The sequence below is a fragment of the Genypterus blacodes genome, unplaced genomic scaffold (assembly GCF_046128005.1).
Source record: "Genypterus blacodes isolate CSIRO-AG114 ecotype Tasmania unplaced genomic scaffold, CSIRO-AGI_Gbla_v1 ptg000057l_1, whole genome shotgun sequence".
Taxonomy (NCBI): domain Eukaryota; kingdom Metazoa; phylum Chordata; class Actinopteri; order Ophidiiformes; family Ophidiidae; genus Genypterus; species Genypterus blacodes.
The window spans coordinates 1,454,225-1,474,570 of record NW_027466869.1 but is presented as its reverse complement, the minus strand read 5'-3'; the positions used below and the strand labels follow the sequence as shown (position 1 = coordinate 1,474,570).

At 43.6% G+C, this 20,346-nt stretch overlaps 2 protein-coding genes across 5 annotated transcripts in view; both read left to right on the top strand.

The window, feature by feature from the left end:
* The window catches only part of LOC143002465 (protein MTSS 1-like), a 48,212-nt gene extending 35,796 nt beyond the window's left edge, over positions 1–12,416 (top strand). Inside the window, exons 7-17 of one of the 3 annotated variants that reach the window (XM_076152575.1) lie at positions 2,838–2,995; positions 3,090–3,197; positions 3,449–3,546; positions 5,512–5,641; positions 6,843–6,956; positions 7,268–7,501; positions 7,727–7,954; positions 8,063–8,222; positions 8,515–8,772; positions 8,865–9,170; positions 9,210–12,416. In XM_076152575.1, coding sequence (XP_076008690.1) covers positions 2,838–2,995; positions 3,090–3,197; positions 3,449–3,546; positions 5,512–5,641; positions 6,843–6,956; positions 7,268–7,501; positions 7,727–7,954; positions 8,063–8,222; positions 8,515–8,772; positions 8,865–9,170; positions 9,210–9,505 — 2,090 coding nt within the window. In that variant the 3' untranslated portion in view covers positions 9,506–12,416. Of the gene's footprint in view, positions 1–2,837; positions 2,996–3,089; positions 3,198–3,448; positions 3,547–5,376; positions 5,642–6,842; positions 6,957–7,267; positions 7,502–7,726; positions 7,955–8,062; positions 8,223–8,514; positions 8,773–8,864; positions 9,171–9,209 lie in introns of all 3 variants that reach the window. The other 2 variants (XM_076152573.1, XM_076152574.1) reach the window with 2 other exon arrangements.
* A 1,269-nt stretch (positions 12,417–13,685) lies between these two features.
* LOC143002579 (transmembrane protein 65-like) overlaps positions 13,686–20,346 on the top strand; it is a 28,655-nt gene continuing 21,994 nt past the window's right edge. Inside the window, exons 1-2 of one of the 2 annotated variants that reach the window (XM_076152744.1) lie at positions 13,686–13,980; positions 14,298–14,629. In XM_076152744.1, the coding sequence (XP_076008859.1) occupies positions 14,335–14,629 (295 nt within the window). In that variant the 5' untranslated portion in view covers positions 13,686–13,980; positions 14,298–14,334. Of the gene's footprint in view, positions 14,069–14,297; positions 14,630–20,346 lie in introns of both variants that reach the window. The other variant, XM_076152743.1, reaches the window with a different exon arrangement.

The window sequence follows — 20,346 nt, the reverse complement described above, 5'->3', positions numbered from 1 at the left end:
GCACACATCACATTGGGAAAGGGCATCATCACAGTTTATAACCATCAAACTAGTGCCAAGTGCTAATGGTTGCATATTAAAATAGTTTTTAGTAACATGAATGCACACATTTGGTGGTGCATTGATTGACCTTCAAACATCATCATTCATTAGGTCACAAGGAAATCTTTTTGCCTGTAATTTGCGTGAAGAGATGCCGTGAATGGATAACGTGCCTCACGAACCAGTCATGCATTATCAGAAAACGACACGCCCGCCAACTGTTAGCGTTTTTAAACAATATTGGAGGTACTCACAGGCACTACAAAAAGAAAAACAACAAAGAAAATGCCATTCGGCTTTCCCACAGTCTCAGACAAGTACCTCATCTTACAGTAGCGTCTTTTCCAAAACCACTTTGGGTTTCGTTAAGAATACACAACCTCTGCCAAGCCTTGAACTAGTGGGAGAAGGAACCACGCAGAACGTTCCCTCATTCTCCTGCGTGCCAGGGAGACACCACAGCATCACTGATTTTTAAAGCTCCTTTTTTTTTTGCACGAGGCCTTAAGTAAAAAAAACAATCCATCTTTGAACAGATATGAAAACATAGCAGCAATTTCATGAGAATGTTTCCTAATGTTGAAATAATAGAATGCGATACCTGATCCTGATCATTGAATTCCCCTCACTCCCTCTTGGTTGACTTTGATTATGCTATTATTATGGTAAAGCAGAATAAGACATTCACTCAAGGCATCTTTTTTTCATTGTCGTTATTAAGCATTTTAACCTTTATAGCTAAAATAGTCGTTACTTTGACCTTGCAGCTGATATACGAGCTACATGATCTTTGCACGAGCTACATGACTGTTGACATTGTTTATAGCTAAATGATTAAAACGCCATTTGAAATGTCTCCCCTGCTCACAAATGATTTCTGTAGGCAACACGATGGAAACAATCAGAGTAATTTAGCTTAATGTGAATAATAATGGGGAGGTTTAGCCCTGCAGTGGAGGCCAGGATAATGAGTGATCCCCTGCTAGCTCTTTAGGCCCAGGAGTAGGGATCCTTTTAGATCTGAAATGTCCGCTGCTGCTGCTCTCCACAACCAGTTTCCCAGAAAACCTCATACAGTCTAATTGTAACCTTGTCTGCCTTTGGATCTCATTACGCTGAAGCTATATGCTGCTATTTTGCCTTTCCGCTCTGGCCTCTACATCCCATTTACTTCATCATATTCTCTATATTGTTATAGAGAAGGAACTGCCATAAACACAAACATAACTCGCATTCCTGTGAGTTTACTGGCTTCAGACAGCAAACCAGGGCTGTATGGGTTCCCTATAAACGGAAAGTCTGTCAATTCCCAGGCAGTGAAAATAAATCAATCAAATATAACCGTCATATAGGTAGAAAAGCAAATTTTCTATACTGTAAAACTAATTAACATAGTTACTGTAAAGACATATTTGAGACTGTGCCATTTAGTGGTGGGGCATGTTCAATGTGTAGACACCCCCGTGAAACTCTATCCTGTCTGAAACCATCTAAAGAAAATACACACTTACAGGGGTATGTTTTATCTCCTTGAAGGTCTCACAGAATCCCCATGTGCACATTGACCTCTAATGTTTTCAGCATGTCAGATCTCGTGACTGTCAGCTGTTCTGCCGCCCTCTGGATACACGATGGAAGCGTTTTCCATTCGCCCAGCCGCTTTTTTTCCTTTTCTATCAACGCATCTCACGTCGCTCGGTGCTTGCTGCGATTGGCAAGATTGTCATTTGCCTCAAAGCCTCCGACCTGCTGTGTCAAGTATAATGTATTGGACTATATTAAGAAGGGTGTGTGCTTTTACATTTTCAAGATGATTTGCTGCGATAAAGAGCCTCACCTCAAATGTGAGCGTAATAAGCCAGTTCCTTATCTTTGTTAAGACACCAGAGGAGACAGACAGACAGACAGGCAGGCAGATAGACAAGCCTTCACTGTAGATTTGAACTCGTATCAACGTCAACGTCAGCGTTGTGTGCGTGTGTAAGTGTTGCCTGAGTGCTCGTGAGCTATGTCATCTTGAGCAGTCGCCAGCCTTCCTGCCTCCAAAGAACACTTAAGAGGACTTGATTTGGCTTCAGGGTATTCCCTCTTAATATCCCGTTCACACGTGTTCATACTTACCAAACACGGCACAGAGAATGACTTACTTTTAACCACTTCTTGATTCAAATATGCACACTGCCGCACATGCAGCACAAGACCAGGCCTACAGCATACCTTGCACTTTCACTGGCCTCGAAAACGCACACTTGCACATAAATGGCCCTCTTAACCGTTCCTAGACACACCTTGTGCCTAAAGTGCAACAAAGTGTAGTGGGGAGATAGTTAAAAGTGGTTCACGCTGCAGGGTATCTTTGAACACACAAGCTGATTATTATAGGCTGAAGTATCCCAAGATGAGTAAGGGATTAAGCTAATGGAGCTAATCAACTGGAAACACTTTAGTTGCACGAGGGAGCCTTTGTGTGGAGTAGTCGAAACATCCAAATAGCTGCAGCAGTGTACAAAAAGAGATAAGAATGCCCATTGAGTTAAGGGTTCAAACCGACACCAGAGATTCAAATGTTGTGTGACAATGCAGTGTCTACATTATTTCCTTCTGTTACTTCCATCCAGCATGTAATTGTTGTATAAGTCTACTCTTTGTGTTGGAACAAAGAGGGAGGAAAAAAGAATTCCATGTTCTTTCATGTTGTGTCTCATTTGTGTTTTCCCGTGGGTTGGTCTGTTTAGGAACTTGAATATCGTGTGTATTGTTTTTGTTGAGCCGTGTTTGTCCTTTTTGTTTCCCAGGTCGTGGCGATTTCCAACCGCAGTTGGACAGTGCCATGCAGGACGTCAGTGACAAATACATCCTGCTGGAAGAGACAGAGAAACAAGCTGTGAGGAAGGCTCTTATAGAGGAGAGACAGAGGTTCTGCTGTTTTGTAGACATGCTGCGGCCTGTAGTGGTGAGTACAGAGTGAAGGAGGATAGAAATGGCCGTTCAGGGAAGCACTGCCTGAGCGGGATGATTAATGTCCCTTTTGTCATTTACTTTTTTAGGATGATGAGATTTCTATGTTGGGAGAGGTCACCCATCTCCAGACCATTTCTGAAGACCTCAGATCCCTGACCCTTGACCCACATAAACTTCCCCCTGCCAGTGAACAAGTAAGGGAAAAGGGAAAAGATCAAAGATAAAATGTTCTAAGGAAAGCCAACAAAGTCTTCCACCTTTTTGTTAGTGTTGCATGTATGAAATATGTGTGCATCTGATAATATCTGATCTCTCCATCAAGAGACGGTTCAGCTCATTCCCAAAACACTTTTTGTCCCATAATGTGTTGTTGTGTCGCTCATGTTGTTTCCCTTTTTGTCACATGATGTGTTATTGTACCTCATGTTGTTTCCCTTCCTCTCAGGTGATCCTGGACCTGAAGGGCTCAGACTACAATTGGTCATATCAGACTCCACCCTCGTCTCCCAGCACCACTATTTCCAGGAAGTCTAGCATGTGCAGGTTGGTTTTGACTGTCAAATACGGACACACCTTCTGTCTCACTGCCACATCAGAACAAGCTAGAGATTCAAAGATAAAGAGAGATTGTGACACGACACATACAGTGACATCATACAGGGTCTATTTAAAATCAGCAGATCACTTCTTTGAACCCAATCTGTGGTTTTGAATCCTCTTGGGTTGAGAGCTCACATCAGTGTAAAAGGGTGGAGAACTAGGACACAGACTGGAAGAAACTTTATGTTGTGTGGCCCAGTCTAGGTGCGCCACCCAGTGGTGAATATAAGCTTGTGCAATCTGTTGTTGCTGATAGGTTCATTACACCGGTGAATGCGATTAGATTTTCCTTTTTTTTTTAAACAAGAGGTGTTTGCCAGAGGAGAAGCACTCCAGGATTCATGTGGATCCTAATAACAACATGTACTGATCTCCTCCTAGGGGTCAAGGAGGGACACTGAAATTTCCCCCTACAATAAAGTCATAGGTCTCGCTTAATCAAATACAAGTTTAACTGGGTTATACTTCAGTTCGTTGGTATCTTTTTTAACTGGAATTGCTGGACTATTAGATCAGTTTATGCCCTGATTATAGAAAATAACCCTTTCATGACAGGGCTTGTTTGGAAACTGTTACACAAAGATAGATGCACAAATGTTGTAAGTGCCTTGTGTTTTCTGCTACATCTTAACTGGTAATTTGGAAAAATATAGCAGCCAGCAAAGTTAAGTTCCTTCAGCAATGCTATGAACTACACTTATTATAAGTGCAGTCTTTATCAGACCTGATCTCCTTCCGAGCTCCACAGAGATGACCTGTGACATACTGTGCTGTGACCTGTTCAGACCACCTCCTCCTCCTCCTACACCCTCTGTCCTCCATGCTTGTTGTGTCTCCCATTGATTTAGTTTTTTTGTGGTTTGAAGAAAAAACTGTTGATGGCTGTGTTTGTTTTGCTTTGCGTCTGTCTTTTGAAAAGCCGACAACATTAATCTGAGCGTGGGGGGTGATTTGCAATCCAATTATAACTTGATCTCCAATTCGGGTGAATATTTAATGGCCTCCAGTTGCGGCAACGTCGTTTAGAATTCATTGTGAATCCAATATAGAGGGAATTTGCACAGACCTAACTTGCAGTTTGCAGTTTGATCTGTTGTCGTTTATAGTTTTGATTTACTTTATCAGTTGGACCGTAGTATTAAAGAGACGCACAGAGTTGTGTGTGCATCTCTTTGGTGTTGTGTGCTGATCTAAACTATGATCGTTATCTTCGTTATCATTTATTTTGAGATATATTTTGCCCTTTGATTGCATACTTCAGACTACTTTTTTAAAACTTTGCCTGCATTTTGATATCATATAATAATATATCCAGTTTTAATGTTTGAACTATTGATTTCAGTTGCTAATTCATTCAATAATTACAAGCGGTATTTATGTTTTTGCTTTGATTCCATGACAGTGTTTGCGTAAATACTCATTCCAGAAATGTTTGATGCATGAAATCCTGTGATTTCCTGCCTGTAATTATTGTCAGACTGATTTTTCATGTTGGTGTGTTTTGTTCATTTGACTGGATTGGCCTCAGTCACTGCCTGCTGCATCTTGGTGTGCCGTGTTAATTGTTTCCCACCCTGTCTCCCCCTCAATCCTCTACCCTCATTCCTACCCCTTTATTCTCTTTACCCCCCCCCCCCCCCACCCCCACCCCTACCTTCTCTCCTCTATCCATTTTTGGGTGAACTGGGCTCTCCTCCTCCCCCCACCTGTCACTTCCACCCCTCTCCTTCCTCTGTTTCCCACCCTCATCCCTCGCTCCTTCCCCTCTCCCAGTAGTCTGAACAGCGTTAACAGTAGTGACTCCAGGGGATCCAGCGGCTCTCACTCTCATTCTCCTTCCTCCTCCTCTTCCTCCTCTTCCTCACACCACCTCTTCCACCAACATCTCCCTCGCCATCGGTACCGTAGCTCCACGCTACCTCAGCAGGCCCCGGCTCGCCTGTCAAGCATCTCCTCCCACGACTCGGGCTTCATTTCCTCATCACAAGACCAGTACACATCATCCAAGTCACCCTCACCTATGCCAGCTGAGACGAAGGTAAGAAACCCCCTTAGCTGAGCCTCCCCTGTGTTACACCCCGAGTTAACACTAAAGTATGTACTGAGACATACTCAGACTGTATGAGACAAGACTGGTATGCTGTTCTAAAATGAAGTCGCCGTTGAGAGCCACAAAAACAAATTCACTCAGCTCTCATAAAAACCCTTAACCGCCGCACAGCAGTAAGTGTATGTGTGTGATCATGATGAAGTCATTTTACTGCTATTATTATAGCATAAATGCACAGGAAATTAGTCTGTCTCTCGTCTAGCCCCGGGCAAATCAGCTCAGCGCTTATCCTGCTATTTAAGAGCCAACCGCTGTGACAGAATGTGGTTTGGTTTAACCTGCTTATCCTTAAATAGACTGCGTTTAATGTGATTTTCAGTCAATTTTGTCGTTTCTGTGGTGCATTATTCAGACAATAAGGACAGTTTCCTGGATCACTTCAAAGAGTTTAGGGTATTATTGCTGACAGAGTTGAAGGCGTTGATTTAGTAGTGGTTTATGCGTTGAGATGAACATTAAAGTGGGGTCACTAGTTGTCAGCAGGCCAGCGACTCGAGTTACTCTATCCAGAGCAAATTGAAATAATTGGATTTTCAACTTTTTAAAACAAATAAATAATCTGCATTCTTACCACCACAAACGTGTACATACTTCCAGTAGGACCAGCACTTCTCATTGCCACCACACGACTAAACACGGCTTACAGAGCCACTGAGGCCTGGCAGGGGTGCACACTTCACTAGTCTCTCTTAATCCCTTTAGTCACTTTATCACTGGATGGACACTTTCTTTATCCACATTGAAGGCTCATTCTTTTTGGTGTTTACAGATTTTCCATTTAAAAATACATGGGTCCCTAAAAACTAAAACTAAAGAGCCTCATCTATACTAGGAATGACCTTTGCCTGTGCCTTCTCTTAACACGGCTCCAAAGCCTCTAACACAACAGTGCTGATGTGATGCCAAGTGCAGATAACCGCTAACAAACTGCTTCTCTCCGCTTTATGTCTCGCTTTTGTCCTCCTGCTGATGATGCCTGCCTTTGCAATTATTCCCCTCTCTCTCTCTCTCTCTCTCTCTCTTTCTCTCTTTCTCCCTCCCCCCCTCTCTCTCTGCCTCTTCTCTTCCTCCTCCTGTTCTCACGCCACTGCCTCACTGCCTGCCTGCTGCCGCACTCCTCTGTGTTTAGCTGTCCTGTACGAGTTCCAGCTCCTCTGAGGCGTCCGAGCCCGGTCAGCCTCTCAGTGACTACAGCTCCCCTTCCTCTCATGCCGTTGCTGCACCTCAGTACACTACTGACAAGGTGAAACACTCTTCCTCAAAGAAGTTAACCCAGTCGCAGAATGGTTAAGGAAGCTCCAAAACTCCACACATGCACAATGTCCTCGGGTTATCATTCAGGTCTTTGTGGTCATGTTTATTGATTTTTGTTTTGAGAGAGTCATTGTTGCTTTCCTATTCCATTTGAATGATTTCTTCCCAGTGTTGTGTTCCGTTGCTTTATTTCTGTTTTCCACTGTTCTCGTTTATCATTCCAATAATTTATCCCATTGTGTTTGTGTTTGTCTGTTTGTGTTGATCATCCCTCCTCCCCGCCAACGTGCACACATCCAGTTGTCCAATGGTTTTGACCACTACAGCCCAGTCAGTTCCCCCTACGTGCTAAGCAATGGGGGCAGTTTGGGTTCAGGGTCAGGCAGTGCCTTCCCCTTCCCTCCATCCTCCACTTCCTCCTCCTGCCCCTCTCGTACATGGTCTCGTCCTGTCTCTGCCTTGCTGCCAGACTTCCCTCACTACTCCACTATGGGCTCATCCATGGTGCCTTCATCACGAGTCCCTAGCTGGAAGGTTTGTTCATCATCTCCTCCTTGTCTATAATTTGTTGTGAAATGGCAACTTGTATAGATTTTCATTGCTGATGACCATTGAACATATCAGACTCCATGAACATTTTTATGAATATAGAATGATGAACTGCAGAGGGAGGAAGATGTGGACATTCATCAGAAGCACATCACAGGGCACGAGTGAAGTGTCAGCAGTAAAGACTGACAGATGTCTCCTTTATTACAGGACTGGGCAAAGCCGGGGCCTTATGACCAACCAATGGTCAACACACTGAGGAGGAAGAAAGACAAGGACAATCCAGCCGTAGTGAACGGCAGCAATGGCAACATGAGCAGTGAGACCAGCCCTCCTTCAGGGCCGGCCTCCATCGCCATATCAGCACCAGCTCCAGCTGCACCAAACACATCAGCAGCAGAAGAAGAGAGGATGAGGAATGCAGCCGCCCCTCCTAAGGTCAGTGTTACTCTTATTTTTTTAGCTGAGTCAGTTGGGCAGTCGCTGGTAGTTTAGTTATTTGGTCAACACAGCAGCTTGAGTGACGGTTGTGTTGTTTTTGTCCAGGCTGGTGATATTGACGCCCATGAGGAGCTGGCCCTGGCTTTATCCAGAGGTCTGGAGCTGGACACACAAAGGTCCAGTCGAGACTCCATCCAGTGCTCCAGTGGCTACAGCACCCAGACCAACACACCCTGCTGCTCCGAAGACACTATACCCTCACAAGGTAACACACAAGCACACACCTATTGGCAATGACACAGACCTGTACACACGAACACACTCGCATTCTATTACAGACACAATACAGCACTGAAGAATGCAAACCAGTCTCCCGTTGTCTTTCTGTCCTTCCCATCCTTTCTATTTCCCTGACTTCCCTATTTACCTCCCTTCTTTTTCTTCTGTTTATTGGCGTACATATCACAGTTGGCCTGCCATTTTATTCTGTAACCTCACACAGCTGTTTTTGTTATTGCCTCACTTGATTTCTAACCTCTCTGTTTCTTTCCCTCCAGTATCTGACTATGACTATTTCTCAATGGCTGGGGACCAGGAGTCTGACCAGCAGCAGTCTGACTTCGACAAGTCCTCCACCATCCCCAGAAACAGTGACATCAGTCAGTCGTACCGGCGGATGTTCCAGACCAAACGCCCAGCCTCCACCGCCGGCCTGCCCAGCACACCTGGCCACTACCCCGGGCAGGGCACCTACCCAGGTGGGGCGTATCCCTCCACACCCGTCCACAGCGCAGCTTATCCATCTACCCCTACAGGTGACTACACTGTGGCAAAAAGCTCATGGTTTCTGTGCTATTCTCCTGTTTCCCTGTTGACATAGAATATTGTGTGTGTTCTGTCATGTCAGGTCCCTGCTATTCAGGCCAGGCTTTTTTCTCTGGATCCTCCACCTATAATGCTTCCGGCTCATATTCTTCAGGCCACGGTCCAGTCATAGTCACACCTGGAGTCGCCACAATTCGACGCACCCCCTCTTCAAAACCGTCCGCCCGGCGGTCAGGCTCTGTTCTGGGCACAGGTCCCATCCCTATCCGCACACCTGTTATTCCTGTCAAAATCCCCACTGTGCCCATTCTGTGCGGGGCCGTTAATGGGAGCAGGACTGCCGATGAGATAGGAGGAGGAGGAGGAGGAGGAGGTGGAGGAGGAGGAGGTGGAGGAGGAGGAGGTGGTGGTGGTGGTGGAGGACGAGGACGAGGAGAGGAGAGCCCAGATTCTCCAACTTATTCAGGAGTAGAAGATGCCGGCACGTTACCAGTGGCGTGTTGGAGCGGTCAGGCATCAACCAACCCTCCCTCCATTGGTTTGACACACCAGCTGACCCAGCAGCTCTTTCAGAGTGACAGAGGGCACGAGGAGGGACGAGCACACGACACAGGTGAAGGGATGGAGGGTCAAACAGAAGGTAACATGCTGGTGGCCATCCGCAAAGGGGTCCGGCTTAAGAGAACATCCACTAACGACCGCTCTGCACCGCGCATCGCATGAGGATGTCCTCACAAAAGTTTAACAGACAGTCTTACAAGGGTCAGAGGAAACATGTGACCCGGTGGCACAAGAAGTGATGCTTTGCCTTCATAATATGTGTAAATGAGGTAGAAGGCTCGACATCTAGCATTTCTTATGCTATAGTAATTCACCTGTGAGAACGTCTCGCCACACGATGATGTGTACGCTAATAATCAGGTGTTCACATTTCCTAATTTCCCTTAAGTTACGTAAAGCCAGTATCTGTATGACAAACTGAGAATCTCATAAGCCTCAATTACATACCGAAGTTATAGAATTCGGGGGCATTTAGCCGAAGCGGCAAGATGTTTTTGCAAAGCCCAGCTCGCATCTCTGTCATGAGAAAGAGTGACAACTAGAGACTCAATTCCAAACCAATGACAAGAGGACGCTGCAGCATATCCATCTGATTGAAATGACACTAAAGACGAATGGACACTTGTATCTAGCATTCATGTCCTTGAAGAGGGCTTCCTACGCAGCCTACACACCTAAGATGTCCTGGCAAAGGGAGTGCAATCAACAGAGGGAGACCATTAAATCAGCACAAAACAAAGTCTGCATCTAGGGCGCAATGTTTTGATGCCGGAGGACTTGGCGGCTCCACTTGGCGGCTTTCCATTTTATCATTGGGCATTGGCTGAGTTGCCCGACTGACTGCACGGAGGTGCAGTGCCGTCAACGCCGTCACCCCCTCAGAGAGTTGGGACACTTCCAGGCACGATATTTGCAGAAAGAATCAATCAGAGCTCCTGTTAGGGAAAAGATGGAGGAACTGAGTTTCACCAAAGTATGAGTGGCAGGAGGGAGACTTCATTGTACATAAAGAACCACAACAGGATTGATGCTGCAAAGTTAAGAGACGGCTCACGTTTAACTTTGTTTATTTACATGATTTGTAAATAATTGTGCACGTCTCTCGCTGCCTTGGCTGCATTTGCTCCTCCTCAGTACCACAATCCTTCATTTTCACCTTCAAACAGGACGTTGATTGATTACATATGATTTGTTCCACCATTTATCATTTTCAAACAAGTGTCCCATATGCCCTGTTTGGAAATGAACAATGTTTTCCTGTATGGATCTCATGTAAAGTCTAAGAACTACATGCTGAGCTTGTAGAAAGTCTTCAGTGGTTTTGTTTAAACTTTATCCCAAATAAATTAGCTATTGACTTTCTCTTGCATTTATTAGCCAGACTACAACCTGCTGCGCATTGCTCATAGCGTGACTAATACATTTTCATGTACAGGTGTACTATGTTTAACTCAATGTTAATTAAAATTTCTATATACAGTATATAATTAAACAAATTTTTATATAAGATAGAAGTTCCACTTGCTGAGTAGGGACTTTCTTTTTTTTTATTTTACTTGAGTTCTAAGCTGCAGTTAGTTATGCAGTATTGTTTGTATTCTTCCGTCAGGTTTCTGTCATTGAACTTTAGTTTTGACCGTGCATAAAGCATGTTTAAGAGTCTCTGATTACTTGCGTTCTACATATTCCGTCTGAAATCTTCACTCCGATAAATAGGAATCTGAATCGATTGTTTGACTTAACAAATGCCTTGCTGTTCATCAATCTAAAAACATTTCTTTTCTTCCTGTGTTCTTTCTATAAACTGGACAATGGGACATTTAGACATGCTTTTCCATTTTTCTTTGCCTACAAAATCTGTCACAACTGTCATGTGATTTGAATTTCAAATCACATGACAGTTCAAGCACTGAGAGCATGGCTTATATAAGATGTATGAAACTGTAAATATTATCCCGCTACATTAATCAATCCAAGAACTTTTTTTAATTTATTGTTCCTTCTTCCTCCCCTCTCAGTCCATCTCTATTTTTATACTATAAAATGTCAGCGTATTAGCGTTTGTTTCCTTCATGTACAGGCTGATTTTGTGTTTAACATAAGAGCATCAGATTTAATGACTGTCCTGCTATGATTCATTTTTGGTCCAATATTTCAAGCATCATCAATGCAAAACATACACCGGGATTACAAGAACTGGCAGCAGTTAATTGGCTTAACTGTCAGTTTGAAAGCAGCAGATGTTGAAATCCCGTGAGATCCAACAGCTGTAAAAGGTTTTTGAAAAAAAATTGTTTTTCCATGATCGAGTCCAGTTTCCGTCCACTCAGTTTTAAGTGCTTTTCATGTAGAATCCAAATATCAGAACAGCTGCCTTAAGCGTTTCAAACTCTTAGGACATTGAATAGATTTTCTGTTTGTATGCAAATTTTGGAATGATAGAGCTGGGATTTGACTCTGTATTCTCTGAACAGATGTCGTCATGCAAATTTTGAAGTGATCCCTGGATTTGTTTTGATTAAAAACATTTTCCTCCTATTGACAAAAAAATTAAATTCGAAAGTAAATTTGATGATGCCAGTACATTTGAAGTATTTCTGTAATGATTTGGTACTAATACTAGATAAAAGAGGACGTAGGGAAACTAAACCATCTACCATACTCACGCCAGACTGTCTCACACCACAACCATCAACTCCTGACTGTATTGATGTTTAGAATATTGATGGTTTTTTTCCACCCACATGTATAAATCTAGTATTATAAACCTGTAATTTGCATTTAAGGACATCCTGTGTAAAGAATATCAAATTGTTAGAATATATATATAAATATATTATTTCTGAGTTGCCAAATGTCAGTATACCCTATGAATAAAACATTTATAGTTGAGAGTTTGACAGTATAAATATACCTGGTTTCTAGTTTAGTTGGTAGCTGTTTTCTGGGGAGAGTTGACCTCTCTGTCCATGTACAGTTCAACAGGACATGATGCAATTTATTTCAGGAAGTCAAAAGTTGTTATTTTCTGTGTAATGACAGCTTTAGCAATATAATAAAAATATAAACGTTGCTTTGGACTGAATTGTTGAATTATTCTTTTTTTGAAAGCCTAGTACACCTTCAATCTCCCAACTTTCATCTAATGAGTATCAGCTAAAAGGTTTTTGCCGTGTTGGCCTCTGATGTGAAAAGTATGGATAGATGATCACAAATACCGCTAATACTATACTATTGAAACAGGTAAACATGAGTGACTGTGAAGCTCTATCTTCATATTTGCTGTTTTCCTGTATTGTTGGGATTGATAGCCCTGTCGGTCTGTGGGTATGGTGTTCTTACTTTTGACCACCAGGTGTCGCTCTTGTCTTAGATTTTCCTGCTATTCTGGTTTCTCGCACAGGTCGAGTAACTCTTCATTACCAGTTGACAATCTACCGATCAATACATAGCCAAACAATAATCTATCAACAAATGTAATCTCCACTCACTCAGAGGGCATTGGGGTAAATCAGAAAATGCATTATTAAACCTTTTAAAGTATCAAGTTTATAGCAAATATGCCATCAAAAATGTCTTCTTCACTGAAAAGGAAAATAACTTTGTTATGTGTCATACTTGTCGGGGTGTGTCCTGTTTGGATTGTTCAAATGCCCCACGTTCATAATAGCGGAGGGTGGGATGGGACCACACCCAACACACACACGCACACACACACAGACTGATGCATTCCCTTTACTGGCTCAACAAGATCAGTCTGTCTGGTTTACAACACTGCACCATGCTGCAGTATACTTTTATGTATCCTTTGTAATTGCTGTAATATTTCCAAAAGCACGATATTTTCTTTTTTAATTTTTAATCTTTTGTATGTAGTTAGGTTTATGGCTAATGGAATATCAACAAATGCAGGGTGAACTTTGTAAGACTGACAACACTTGTTACCAATTCAATAATATAATCATATAAAGTAAGGGTAAATTGAAACATCTCTCTAGGGAAAGGACGTTGGTTATTATGAAACTTCACAATTATCCATAGAAATGCTTGATATAAGTGGCGATATATATTGAAGAAAGCTTCAAAGTATCATATAGAACGCAGTTGATCTATATGTTCCAAGAATATTATTGGTGTAACTCAGGGAAAATAAGATTACATTCCTTTAGTTTACTTTTACGACTGCTAGTATAAACAATAGGTGTTGAAAAACATTTTCTAACATTATTTTCTATTTTTTGTTTTCTTTTTTATTCATTTATTTCTTTTTTATTTTTCTTTTCTTTTCTCTCTCCGTCCATCGTGCCGTGTGCGTACGTTGCGTTGCCGTCAGCGTTACGCACGGAGGGAAGCAGCTCTGCTATTGGAACATATTTCTGGGCTGCTCCCTCTCTGCTGCACTCCATCCTGCCAGCTGCCACATCCAGAGGTTCTTCACCAGCCGGGATACGGACGCCAAAATGTGATTTGGCACCATAATAACATCCAGTTGTTGTATTTGTTCTCCGTCATTGGCTGCTTATAAAAGCTCCCAGCGGCCGAATAAGAGCCGTATGCGCCGGGGAGCAGCGTCTACATTTCGAGCTGCTTTGTGCGGGGTTTGCTGGACGGGACAGCGGAGCGTAGACGGAGCGGAGGTGCGTCCTGTAACCCAAGTTGCAGTTCGATTTCGGGAAGCTATCCTGTCCTGAACCAGGTTTACCCGTTTATCTCCACAGTAAATATGTGCGTAAAATGGCGTATTCCGCTCGGTTGTAAATAATATAGTATATCGTTGTTGGCTGCCGCGTTTCGCCCTTAAATGACCCACTTTTGTGTCAGGGGACGCGGTGTTGTTTCTGCCTTGTCAACACTTAGCATTGCGGTGATACATCCGGTCGTATTTTGAAGGCGAGTGTAACCTCAAAATGTCGATATAAATACGGCCTGTGTCTTTCCCCCCCTCCTCCATCAGCTTCCCCGGTGTTTTCCTCATCCTCTCATCCCCCGCTATGCTGCCCTGCGTGCGGAGAGTTCTGCGGCCCGCCCTCTCTCTCAGAGCCGGGACCGGGTTGGCCAGAGGCGGGCTCGGCGTCCACCACGCGCCCGCCGTAGCGTCCCCTTCCCCGGGCCCGCTGTCCTCGTTGGTGCAGAGGTGTAACCTGGGCACACACCCGCTGAAAGAGCCCGTGGAGCCGCTCAACTCGCCCCGCGGAGCCAAGGACTTTATTTATAGTCTCCAGCCGACAGAACGCACCTGCCTCCTGCGAGAACTGCACAAGTTCGAGTCCATAGCCATCGCTCAAGGTGGGTTCCATGCTATCTCTATGAAAAGGGTTATTATGGTTGATTTCATAGTAGAACATTAGACATGTTTAATAGTTTTAAATTATGCCATACATATTCAGTGGCATCAGTGGTAATGAGTATCATGTGAATAATACGTGGTTGTTATTGTTATGTCATTATGTCATTATTGTTAATTGCTTTTTTTATTACTTAAAGCTTATTTGTGTATAAACAAATAGACATCACAAGTCCCATAGTAGACAGGATTAATGGTAAAATGCTCTCCATTCAGCCTAAAATTGACCATCTGTCCACCTTAAACATGAATCATTGTTGACTGGTTGTTGACTGACATATTTGTTAGTTTCAAGGTGAGGTATTGCGTAATGACAGATGGGTACACTCCATATGCACGGCCCTGTACAGTGTCATAGTGGGGAATAGAGGTCAGGTGCTGGTATCACATAAGCCTGGTGCTGTGGCTGTTAGATTTGTTTTACAGGCTCACTGATTAATAAATATTTTAGATAATGATGAGCATTCTAATAGGATGATGGATCACTGACTCATCTAGACTCAGTTAATAGAATCAATGAATGTATTTACTTCTGAAATAGCTATTGTATCAATTCTATTATTCAGTGACTCTGGATTATTGAATGCCCCACAGATAATCATTTTCCTATTCTCTCCACTGGGAACTTGTTTTCCTGTTGTATTAAAATGTATGAGGTTGTGTTTTGATTTTGTCACGGTTCACAGTCGGCTCTGCGGCGCTGTGCTGGAAACATTTAGATCAGCGGAGCTCATCACAACTTCAATGGGAGTGAAATGACCGAAGAGATATAGAGAATTATGGTTTTGGGCAGAGACAAATCACTGGATAATAGATCAATGAACGAGACAGAAGAGGGCAGAGGAGTTAAGGAAGACGGGAGGCCGAGGGAAGGAGATGAGCAGTGTAATAGAGGATTCATATGAGGCTCTCAGGGAGTGTTTAGTGTGTGTCACTTATTATTGGGACCTTGTATTTTCCTCTGCAGGAGTAAACACACAAGAGGAGCAGCTGCAAGTTCACCTCAATGCAGTTCAAAACAAAAATAATATAGCTGTGACACATGGTGTTGCTTTTAATCACATAAAGCGATTTAATGGATCGTGGCCTGTAACTGGTGGATGATATATTTGAAAGATAAATCAAGAAAATGACCGAAAAACAGAGAAAATCTAAGCCTAAACCCTGAATAAACAAGTCTTGTTAATTGCGTTTGTGATCCATTTTTGATGGGTCAAATATCCGATAGTTTCTTTTGATACCAATAATCATTTTTGACATTTTACTAAGTTCAGCCTCCTCCCAATTCACTGAACGAATGGGATACGAGACTGGGCCACATGTTGGGAAAGCACATAGCAACAGAGTGCTGAATGTTGAACGTATACACTTCGGCCTCTATGTTTAGTGTAACGTCCCTGCTGCTGCTGTGTAACGTCCCTGCTGCTGTGTAACGTCTCTACTGCTGCTGTGTAACGTCCCTGCTGCTGTGTAACGTCCTTGCTGCTGCTGTGTAACGTCCCTGCTGCTGTGTAACGTCCCTGCTACTGCGTAACGTCCCTCTGTTTCACATATCGGTGCCACATGGTTGAATTTGGCAGGTCCATTTCGGCGTCAGCAAAGGACATTTTATACGTTTGGAGCCGTTTGGAGTTTTATTTTGTGGCATGGATGATTTGGAGGCCACCTTAGTTGTTGCTCAGGTAAAATGTTCCACCTCATTGTCCTCTGTGCTGCTGTTCCACTTCATTCAGTTTAAGGTCTGTGTGGGACATTGGGGGTATTGATCGGGCCATTGCAGAGAGTCAGATGCTGCTCTAGCGAGGCTGGGGATGATGAGAATTTGTTTTCCTCAACCCATTAGACTATAATGTGCATGGTTATTTGGCGAGACCCTCAAATTTTGTTAAATGTTCACACTGCTGTGGTCATAATTGCACCTGTGAGATTAATCTGTTCAGTTCCAACCAGTTCTCCTCAGGAAGCCCTGTTATTAAAATAAATCAGATCCTCTCCTCTCCTCTCCTCTCCTCTCCTCTCCTCTCTTCCTCGGTTGCCTTGTCACCATGAGGCATCATATTTTCCATGCTCACTGATCCTAATAGTACATCAGTATTTTCCCGTGGCTGGTGCCTGATTGCATCCCGACCACATGCTGTGTGTGAGCCTCCCCTCTGAGGGCCACGCATTTCCTGCTGTATCAAGGTTGGGGATACGAGTCCCACATGGCCTCCAGCGGTGTGGTTTCCGTGATCGCGGTTGAATTTATCGGATTTGGAACACTGAGGTTATGTACAGCAAAGTAGCTCGCTCACCTTGGACCAGCTGTGAGATCGTGTGGACCGCTATCTCTGTGAAAACACTACAGGGGCTTGAATACTTTGCTTTTGAGTTGGCCTATAACCCAATTAAATTGCTTCTTTGGTTCACTAATCAATACCTTTGTCAAAAAATGGTCCGCTGAGAACGAAGCGAGCCGGCGCCCTTGTGACCCTTTAACCTAGAGGACTGACACTGTTCCTTTCCTGAAGAGCCCTTAGGGATCCTCTTACCTGCTGTGTATGCAGGCGCACGGACCGGCTGACCCTGTGATTCTTCAGCTGATGGACTCGCTCCCTGATTGACTGAGGAGTGAATGATTTGTTGACAGGTTTATGAACATCCATCACCTTTCTACCCTGAAGCACTGGTCCTATTTTTGATGAAGCCCCTCTGCAGGTTTGGGGACTGGATGGTTTTTGCAGGTTTCTGTTTCTTTGAGATTGAATCTTTCTGGCACGTCTTACTGCTGGGAGTATTTGGTTTTAATGAACAGCGCGTGCAGGCCGTTTGGCTGTTTGCCTGGCCGACTGTCTCTGTGCAGGATTAATTGGTTGATCATGCCTCCAGTCCTCACACAGTTCACTTTCATATTAGAGTCAACTGACATAAGCACTAATTGACATGCAGCATCCTGGCCATCCACTGTTGCCTAGTTACCTTAGAATGTTTGGAGTTTGCGTATCTAGAGGTCAATGCGACAAGAGAACAACCCAAATTTCCAAACTTCCTCTTTGATTGTGTAGCCGGAGGTCTGCCTTCTCACTAACACTGACTCCCTCACCTTCACAGCTCAGCTCATTATGTTGAACAGCGACTCTGCCTGAGCGCTGAACCGACTGGTTCCTCTCGCTGATTGGCTGGTTTGTTAAGACACGCCCACTTCCATGCGCGACGGTACTCTCAGGTTTAAGCTATATAGAGCAGCTCTCTCATGTGTACCAGACGCATTCACCTTCAGTTAGGGTTTTGCACCAAGGACTCACTTACATATCACTCTATATACTCTGTGTACTTGACTGCCTGGACGTCTAGATGTTTGCACAGTGTAAAGTAGGTTTTGATACATAGTTTGTGGTGTAGTTTGCCCAGTAGTAAGGTTTGCCTCCTCATCCTCAGACGTCAGGATAACCCAGCACCATTCCTCAGACAAATCAGAACATGATCAGACCTTCCCGGTTGCTTCCCACATCATGGAGTGGAATACATCTACAAAGCCTCAGCATAAATAAGTGAGATTGCTCACTCGTCTGCTACCTGAGGCTGTTTTTCCTCATCATTGTCTGGAGCGATTTTGCCTGAAACCTGAGATCTTGTAGTGTTTGTTCCAGAGGTAGGATGCCTTTTGCTCAGATGTCCTGAAATGCACACCGTCCGTACACCAGGGATGAGTCGGAAAGTAACATTCAAAGCCGCCATCGCCTGCCAAAGCCTCTTGTATTGATCCAACCCCATATTACTTTTGTGCAGTACACCTGAACAACTCCTGCTTACTGCACTTCAGACAGGAAAGTCTGAATTGTTGTTACAAAAAAAAGACATCAGACATCGTTGGCACCTGTTGGTAAAGTGGGTCGGTGGTTAAAGCGGCAAAAGAGAGGCAGTTTCTTTCTCCCTAAGGATTTTTTACAGCAACATTTCAACCATGAAGGAATAATAAGCATGAGGAACATGAAGTATAAATCCTGAGGGAGGAAGAAGCTCAGCGGCTCTCTGTTGCTGCCCTGAACGTTGTGTGTCGAGCACCAGATCCTAAACATAGTGTTCAATCTAAATTCAAATTCAAATCTGCACTCGGAGTGAGAAATAGCTACGACATCTGAAGTGACAGCCCAGGATGTCCATTAACCAGAGGGATTGTGGGTGTGTTTGCTGGAGTCACAAACATTATATTGTCTCCAACCGCAGGAAACACTCCATTGTGAGACAGTCAAGGACAGTCAGAAAGTTTTTAAGGAAGCAATAAGAAAGTGCAGAGCAGAGGAGAGATGGGGACACGGACACTCAGATGGTTAGAGGGGAGTGAATAAGACAGAAAACAGATGGCGAGAGAAAGGACAGAGGACAGAGGGCAAAGAAGTCATGATAATGTGGGCGTCTGACTCTTAATAGTCATGGAATGTGACATTTTAGTGACTAAGACTCAGTCACTTAACTAGAATAGGGGTTCTTCAAGTTCAAAGACGTTGACGGTCAAACGACTGAAGACGATAATGGACCCCATGATGTGAACAACTTCAAGGTACTTTACAGACGATGACTTTAGGAAGTGCAGAGGATTTCCTGAACATTAATAAGCCGTCACAGAAGTGAAGAATAAAAACTATTGAACCATTAAACCCACGATTAAAGACTTCCAATCTTCAAGTTCTCAATCTCAAATCACACAAGGTGAATATGGATGCGGCCTAGTAATACTTGGCAGTTCTTTAAATAAGAATACTTGCAATCACCAAACAAAATTAAAGCACTCCAATCACTTATATTTAAGGAGAAAATGAGTCATGAGCGAGATGAGAGAAAGAGAGTCTCCAGAGAGTCTGAACCTCATTTCTGCCAGGAGTAAATTAACACACAATCCTTTTAATGAGAGCTAATGAAATGACTATGAAGTGAGGAGGCAGACGCACAAAGACCACTGGACATGCTGTTTAAAAGGCAGGAGGCTAATGAGTTATTCATTCTTGCACCGTAAGTTGTTGGTGGATCCGCACACGTTAGAATCCACAACTTCAGTTTCTGTAATTACCTGTAAGTGAGCAATCGATTTACCGCGCGGTTGGTTTGGCTCAAGAGAATGCTCAGAATGCACAGAGGATGTTCATTTGGACCATAACGATGCCTTCAGATGGAGACTCTGAACACATTTGAAGATGATTCTTCATCTAAAGAGCAGTGGAGGGTAATTAAAGGTGTAGCTTACTTGGAATTAACTGTGCACATCGTAGATTAGTGATGCAAAGTCGATTCTCTATGAATGAGAGAACCCGGAGTATCTAAAAGGCCTCGTCTGTGTTAGTTACCCTCCTCTGCAGCTGAAACCTCGGTCCTTGCTAAAGAATAGCATCAACTGAGCTGCAGTTTGTCTCTCTCTCTGCAATATAGGAGCCGTTGAAAATTGGCGTTGAAAATTGGCGTTGAAGCACAGTAGTTCAGATTGAGTTCAACATCAGAGAGACAACTTCCGTAATAGTGAGTGCGAAAGTCCCCCGAAACTGTTTGTTTACGCTTGAGGTGACATTTTGCTCAGAGAGAAGCACACACGCACAAAATGAAGACTTCAATCACAATAGGAAAGTTCTACGCTTGAGGTGTAATAATCATGAACCCAATATTCTGAGTATTTGTCTTCACTGCCGTT